Source organism: Propithecus coquereli, unplaced genomic scaffold, assembly GCF_000956105.1.
Source record: "Propithecus coquereli isolate 6110/MARCELLA unplaced genomic scaffold, Pcoq_1.0 Scaffold34, whole genome shotgun sequence".
Lineage (NCBI taxonomy): Eukaryota > Metazoa > Chordata > Mammalia > Primates > Indriidae > Propithecus > Propithecus coquereli.
Window position 1 is genome coordinate 10,631,267 of NW_012149063.1, and position 8,395 is coordinate 10,639,661.

The window sequence follows — 8,395 nt, forward strand, 5'->3', positions numbered from 1 at the left end:
GATCATCTGAGCTCACAAATTAGAGTCCGCCCTGAACAACATAGCAAGATCCTATCTCTTAAAAAAAAAAAATAGATACCCTAAAGAGGTATCTCATAGGTTTACCATTTTTTTTTCATTTACGTGAAGAAGATTTCTTATCCTACATTTGCAACAGCCTAAAGCTATATTTTATGATAGAAAATATAATTTATTGTTAATGTGTGAAACTACTGTTCAGTCAAAACCATTCAATTAATAAGAAACCTTGGGAATTATAGAAAATACACTTTTTTTTTAGTGCCAGGAAGCCTTCTTTACTATTTTAATCCTAAAAATAAATAAATAATTAAACCAATATAACCTCAATGCCTATAAATGAACCAAAGTTTCTCCTAAAATATTAGAAACTTAACCCTCTCTTATATGAATAAAAAGCCTTTTTTATGACTCAAATTCCACTTTCCAAAAGAATGTGGTCAAATTGCAAAATACTACCCTTAAAATAAGTGACTAAAGTAGCAAGCAGTGTACCTCAAGGATCTTGTTGACTTTCCTATAAAACAACTCAAAGCTATTTCAGAGGAAAGCTTCATCTGACTCTTCAACACTATATTAAATATGAAACACTAACTTCCAAATTAAGCCAGCCTTGTAAATAAACAGGTGACCCAAACCTCAGGAACCAAAATAAATTGGTCAGATTAGTAAACATTTAGTTTATGGGCTGGGAAAAAATTAAGTTAACCTTAAATTACCTCTTCATGATTGTGTAGGAACTGTACTTTTCTGTAATCTATCCTCATGTACAAAGCAGCAAATGCAATTTGTCACCATGTTTATCATGATCATGTGTCTGTCAGGAAGAGGAGTTGATACAGCAAATGTTTCCTGCTTCAAGAACAAAATCAGTTCTGGTTCTGGGCTGGTGAGTATGTTCATGGGATTGGGGGAATTTTTAAAACACTATATGCAAAGCTGAAATAAGATTTTATGAAACTCCCTTATAATACTAGTGTTGGATTGGAGTAGGATCAGCATCTGCCTTTTTAAGCAAATCTTAGCAACTCAATCACAGAACTGTAGACCATGTCTGCCAGTACTGGCTCATGAGGGAAAGAAGAGGAAAATTCATCACTGAATTTTCTAGCATTAATTCTAAAATTAATTCCTTCTGAAGCAAACACTTTACGTGTAGTTATTTCAATGGAGGTTATTCTAAAATTAAATTTAATTAAAATGAAGTATTAAAGATCATTATTTATATTCTCAGCTAATGTATACAATAAATATATTAGTATAGTACAATGTATTCTTAAATACAGCTTTATGTATAATTTTATTGTTTTGTTTTCCAACTCCTCTCTTCAAGGATAAGCAATGAGCTCTCCCTTCTCAAATCATGAGAAGGCAGAGCAGGATCTGAATGAGCAAAGATGGACAAAGAGTAGTCCTGGCAGAAAGCATGCAAAGCACAGAAATAGAAAAGCACTACCCAGGCATTGAAAATGGCACGTAATTTAATTAGGATGGAGCCGAGGCCATGAGAAGGGCTGCGTAAACACTTGGCTGGAATAAAATTGACCTTCAACTTAGACTCAATATGACTCAGAATCAGGTCCCACTTCATGAGCATATAACTGGTACAGTTGTCTGAGGACCTCCTGATTGAGATTGATGCTGTGCTGAGTGAAATTCTTACAAAGTTTATCTTTGAACTTGTGTTTCGTGAGGGTAGTACGAGCCCAGAGCTTGGAGCCTTGGAGCCTTGGAGCCTTGGCTCACACGCAGTCCCCTTCCCACTGCTTGCCCAGAACTGGTTCTTGGACCCTCCCATCCCTGCTCCCTGGTGTCCTGGGCCCCATCCAGCCTCCCAGTCTCACCCCTGCCCCAAGATCAGGAGCAGCAAGCAGGTCACATGGGTTGGCGGAAAGGCCCAAGAGCCATGTCCGCCCTTGCCCTCTGATCTTGGGTGGGGTCCCTAGATGGGCCATGGGGAGAGTCAGGTGCATGCCCCATATCATCTCAGAGAGGAGCAATGGTCATCCTTACCCAGAGCTGGCAGCACCAAGGCACATTACACAGGCAGCTCAGCAGGGGCTTCTCACCCACTCCCAACCCTTAGGATTCTCAGTCTGGAGGTTGCTGTGGGTTGGGGGACAGAACCCCTGGCCAGGGTCCTGCTTTATCATTTTGCTCTAGGCTCTACAAGTTATGTAGCTGGCCATACTTGGAATGTTTCCCCTTAACCCAGCTTCTTTCCTTGTTTTTGATAAAGGCATTACCCTTCCCCAAATCTCCCCAGTTTAGACTCTCTGAGTTGTCACCATCTTTTCTCCTTCCTCACCCAAATCCACTCCTGCAGGCCATCTCCCGTCTGTCCCCGGCTTCCCAATCCCACTGTTCCTGCTTGAGTTTAGTTGTTCATCATGGCTCCACCAGACCACCATAATAGACTCCTAATTGTTTTCATAGCTTTGAGCCTCCCCCTGTTCAATCCATTCAGCCACTGCCACCAGGTCACCCAAGACACCATCATGTCAAGATGTTTGTTTAATGGCTCCCTGAGGCCTACTGTTGGTGAACTTCAAACTCTTCAGTCAGACATTCAAACTCCTTCCTTCTTTTGCCTTTGCCTTATTTTTGCATATTCATTCTGTAACACATGCTATACTTTGGCACATGCTATACTTTGCACATGCTATACTTTGGCCAAATTAAACCATCCACTGTCCCCTATACATATTTTGTGATTGGTCATCACTGTGTCTCTGCTGAAGCCATTTTGCTATACGTGGATCACCTGCCCCTACCCAATAACCATCTCCAATTGGGATTAGATTTCCCTGTTTAATAGCTTGAAGGCCACCTCCTCCAGGAAGTCTTCCATCACTGAGCCCAGTCACAAAGTGATTCCATTTTCCTCTAAGACAATGCCACCATTTAGTTTTTGCCATTTATTAAGTACAGCTTGGTACTAGTTGTTTGTTGTTTGTGTTGCACATGGCCCTCGACTGTAAGCACTTGGAAAGTAAGAAGCATGTCCTCTCACCTTTGTACACCCATAGGCCCCCTACCCAAGGCCTTAGGTTTAACAGGCTCTTGGTGCATGTTTGTTGGAACTAATGAATAAATGAATCTGCTGTGTAAACAGATCAGGTCTTCTGAAAGCCTGGCACACCTGTAACCCTTCTGCGTCATCCCCTCCCCTCTTCTCAGTTCACCTAACAAAACACCCTGCTGCTTTTCAGACCCAAGCCCATCAAACACCTGTATCATCATTATCAACACTAACAAAAATTCATCTCACACTTTTTATTAATGTTTAAAGTGCTATATTCTGAATGCTTAGAATAATCTCAAAGAGAACACCTGTTACTTGAGTGCTCTTATTTTCAACCTCTTGAGGGCAATTTTTTCATTACTATATTAAAGTGGACTGTTTAATAACTTATAACTGTTAGAGAAAAAAGGTAAATTGCAGTCACCATGATCCATATTGGATACCTAAAATGAATGGAGGTTTTTTTCCTCCACTTGCAATTCTTTATTTTTCTCCTAATTTCAAGTCTGTTTTTTAGAACTAATTGAAAAGTAATGTAAAATAATGAAATGTAAAATAAAATAATGAAATAAACTGAGGGTTTTTGCTATCGAAACTTTTATTCAACTTTACCATTTCATTAAATATTCTATCTTTGGCCCCAAAATGCCACACTTATCATAATTTCCAAAGTGTCTTCAATGACTTTCTCTTGCCCATATTACAATCCTCCAAGAGGCTCAGCAATGTAATTATCAAATGATCAAACTTTGAAACTCTGTGTGATAAAAATTTCACCTCCTCAAGGAAAAATGTACACTAGATGAATGTGAGCAAGAAACACCTTAAAAATATAGTACTTAATAAAGGATCAGGAAGGATGGTTGTATTTTTATATAGAAACTCCAAGATATTTCTTTATATATGATAGAAATTAAAACAATATCATGATGAGAGAACATACATTTGGAAGGTTATCAGTTTTCATTAAGAGAAATCTGTAATAGCAGGAAATGGAAAGGATGGGGAAAATGCTAGAATTGCAGAAGTTTGCCCATTAATAGAAGCCTATAAAAAGTTTATATTGCATGAGTTGTTACTAATAGGAACAAACTGTCAAATTTTTGGTAAGCTAGGATACGGTTAGGTGTTACCAACCACATTTAAGGGAATTTTAAGTAAAGAGTGAAAGGATAGATATTTCTATATTCCTTGAATGTAAAGCTGGTCCTAAAATACTTAATTTAAGGATGGAGCATGGCTCAGCAAAAGATTAGGCTGTTCAAAATGCACTGAGTTCAGGCCGGACGTGGTGGCTCACGCCTGTAATCCTAGCACTCTGGAAGGCCGAGGTGGGCAGATTGTTTGAGCTCAGGAGTTCGAGACCAGCCTGAGCAAGAGCAAGACCCCCGTCTCTACTAAAAAAAATAGAAAAATTAATCAGACAACTAAAAATATATAGAAAAAATTAGCCGGGCATGGTGGCGCATGCCTGTAGTCCCAGCTACTCGGGAAGCTGAGGCAGAAGGATTGCTTGAGCCCAGGAGTTTGAGGTTGCTGTGAGCTAGGATGACGCCACGGCACTCTAGCCGGGGCAACACAGTGAGATTCTGTCTCAAAAAAATGCACTGAGTTCACATCTCAGTCCCAGATAAGGAGAAAAACAATTGAAAATAAGGTAAAGAGAAAGAAAAAGAATACTAGCTACTAAATATCATTGTCATCATAAACTGTTACCATATTCTGGGTGACTGCAACATGTCAGGTATTGTTTTAGGGGCTTTAATTCAATATCCTATTTTATTTTCACAACAATAATCTTTGCTAGGTAGGTATTATTATTTCCATTTTACAGGTGAGGAAATTGAGGCTCTAAGAGATTAAGAAATTCTCCCAAGGTCATACTAATAGTGACTGTGGTGTATCATAGTAAAGAAAAAAATTAGTTTTATCAAAGAGTAGTATAAATAAGACAAAGAAAAACATACCTAGTTAAAAACACAGAAACATATAGTAGAAGCCAATGGAGAAAGAAAAAAGAAACTTTCTAACCAGGTAGAAATGAAAGCAAAGTAAACCAAGATCTTATACTCCCAACCTGTGTAGCATCCCTCCCCTACCTGCCTTTTGTCAGTGCTTCCAACAACCCTGTCTTTTTTACAACCATCCTTACTACCCTGGGAGAATAAAAAAAAAAAACTCCCTTTTCCCAATGTCAGCTTCCAAATATTAAAAGGCAACTTTGCTTTACACACTGTCTGCAGACTAAAGGGAGAGCCCACATGAAGCAGCAGCTGCTGAAAACCTGATTTTCTATGTCTGTGATAACACCTATAGCCACAATTCTAGGCAGCAGGAAGACAAGTTAACTGCTGAAGAGGTAGAGAATTATTCTCTTGAAGAAAGGACAGTATATGAACAGTATTAAATAAAAATTAGGAGCTGAAAGAGGACAGTAAGAAATAAAAGCTATAGCAATGAGAGAAAATCAATTGGGAATGAATAAGAAAAATAAAGGCAATAAAGAAAAAAGACTGCAATTTCAGGCTATAATAAGTATCATCCAACTAGCAAGGGATTTTTTTTTAGCCCAAGCACACAATAAGGATGTGGAAATAATAGGAAAGAAAAGAGTTTGTGATTGCTCATCAATTTTTTACAGAATCTTCAACATACAAATTATTAAATTATTTTATTTATTCCCATGACTTCCTAAGGATTGTAGAGAAACAGGCACTTGTTGAAAGCCATTAATTGGTTGCTTGACCCAAACCTATCAAAATCTTTAAGAAGGATATAGCGAACAATGCACCTAATCAATAACAAAAGGTTAACAAAAACAGTATTTTGACAGGCATCCTTCAATATTAAAGTGTTCTGTTGACAGATATCTCACAAAAATATGAAACTTGGTTTTAATACAAGCTAGTCAATTTTCTATGTTAAATTGTCAACTTTCAGAAGAAATGGAGAAAATTTTACCTTTTGTGCCCTTCCCACCACTTTGCTGTTCTGATCAACAACAACCAAACTCTAGAAAAACATGTAGCTCCATGAGACCACTGGAAGAAGTACTCATCCAATGACTATAAAACTTTCATAACCAAGTATAAGAACTTTCGATTCTTATGAACCCTGAAGTCTCGTGGAAAGTGACATCCAGTTTTATCACATTCAGTAAATAAATACTGAAGAAATTAGAACTGACTGGTTTTCAGATCCAGTATCTAATATCAAGTTCAAATTGCTACGAAACTGAAAGGTTTAGAAAAACAAGACAACAGCATGTCAGGTTTCTTTTTCACCTTGAAACTAGCATGTTTACCCTGCCAATTGGCTTTAAAGCTGCCAAAAATTTATCAATTTTTAAAACTTTTTTTTTGTTTTTCCAAAAACCTGAAATGCTCCAAAATATCATTTTTATTTCTTTCACAAACTAAAAACCTACTTCCTCAGTCCTGTCAAAGGTTAACTACAGATAATGCTGTATTCAAGCCTAAAGATAACTAGCTCTTCTATTTGTTCAACCTATCTAATTTCAACAACAGAAACAGTTAAAATAGGTGCCGAGAAGGCACAAATCCGTCAGAGGCCCATTCTTCCTCCTTTTTCCCTAACTTGGAACTCATGTAACTTTAAGCTAGAGAAGAGGATAGGGAAGTAGTTAGGGACTTTGTTCCCTTTCCAACTTTGAACTGGACAATGAAAATCCATTATGGTCCTACATCAGAGATACCAAAATGCCCATTTTCATCAGACTAACACTGGAATTCTGGAGTAGACATCTTTTTTTAGCAACTCACAAATGCATACTAAAACCATACACTGATATTAAAGACGGAGTATCTTGACAGAGAAACACGTGATATTATTGGGTGATACATGAATTTCCTACAAGCCATTGTGTATTAAGAAAAGATCATTACATCAAAGAGAGTGTAGTCTAAACTCAAGAAGGAATTTAAATAGCAAGATTTGTATTTGTAAAAAGCCTCAATTAATGTGTTTCTGGATGCCAAAGGGTAACCAACCCAAGGCTTGGCTCCCAAGCCAGTGGGGCTCTGGGAGAAGAGGAGGATGCAAAGTCCTACCTGGTAGGCATCAGGAATGTTGACCGTTTCTCCATGCTCCCCGACATAGCCAATGATACCTTTGCCCCAGGGGACCTGCACCTCATTTGAGTTCTCTGTGCTGCTGCTGGGCAGCAGCGGGGTTCCTGCATGCACATCAAAGAATTTGGAGACCAAGCTCTTCTTGCCAGCAGATGCCCCTTCCACCAGGAAGAGAGAACAGCGGTCAGCATCCACCATGAGGCAGACAAAGATGAGGATCTTGTAGCTTAGGCTGGTGAGGTCAAGGTCATTGGAGATATCCTTGACCAATTCCAGGAAGAACTGACGCTCATTGTGCTTTTTGAGGTGGCACTTGTAGTCGATGGCCGTAGGGGGATACTGAGGCAGATTCACCCTGGACTCCAGCAACGCACTGAGAATGTGGGCTGTGGTGGGGGGCAGGGAGCTGGCCTTCCGGAGAAGTGCTCTCCGCCGGACACTGCTCAGGGGCTCTTGGGCCCGGGAGGTCACCTGTTCATCGTAGGTCCTGTTCACGTGGATGGCCTTGGAGCGGGCAAAACTCTTCCTCAGCTCTTTCTGAGAAGCTTTCCGCTGCAGGCTCCCATCGCCCCGGCCGCCACTGGCCCAGCTGGGACTCAGGGGTACCCCACCACAGTCCCCGCCACCAGGAGCGGGCTGGCTGTTGGCAGAGCCATTTGGTCCAGTGCCACCACCAGCGCTGCCGCCATCTCTGCCGGTGCCGGGAGCCAAGCTGCTGGTGCCAGCCGAATTGGCCCTTGCGCCTAAAGCCTCCTGGCCCTGACGGTGCCTCTGCAGCCACTTCTCGACCATCTCCTGCTTCCCCTTCCGCATCAAGTAATCTTCAAACAACTCTGGGTGCCTGTCCAGGAAAGTTTCCACCTCCCCAAAGTCCAGGCCAGAGGCTGTCATTGTCCCAGACACAGCTTTCCTTGCTTCTTTACACTTGGACAGAAGGTTTACCTGCCCCGAGGCCTCTAGCTGTCCCTGCACATGGTTACCACCAGTATTCCCAGCTCGGTGCCACCTCCCCAGCCAGCCGGAGGTTATTCCCAGCAGTGGAATCCCAGCTGGGAGGTGCCCCTTCCTTCTCTGGCTCAGAGTGGCTGCCCCGACCCCACCCCCTGCTCCTGCTACTCCTGCGCCGCTCAGGTGACAAGCGCTGAGCTGCTGCCGCGGAGCCGGGCGCTGTCGCCGCTCTCGCTCTGGCTGCCGCCGCCGCCGCCGCCGCTCCTGCTGCTGTAAGCGGATGAGTGGACCACTGTGACAGGGAGGTAGGGCA

General features: G+C 41.3%; 1 protein-coding gene across 1 annotated transcript in view; it reads right to left on the reverse strand.

Annotated features, from left to right (window-relative positions):
• The window catches only part of PDE11A (phosphodiesterase 11A), a 369,842-nt gene extending 361,447 nt beyond the window's left edge, over positions 1–8,395 (reverse strand). The window contains exon 1 of the mRNA XM_012650811.1: positions 7,114–8,395. Within this exon, the coding sequence (XP_012506265.1) occupies positions 7,114–8,025 (912 nt within the window). The 5' untranslated portion in view covers positions 8,026–8,395. The remainder of the gene's footprint in view (positions 1–7,113) is intronic.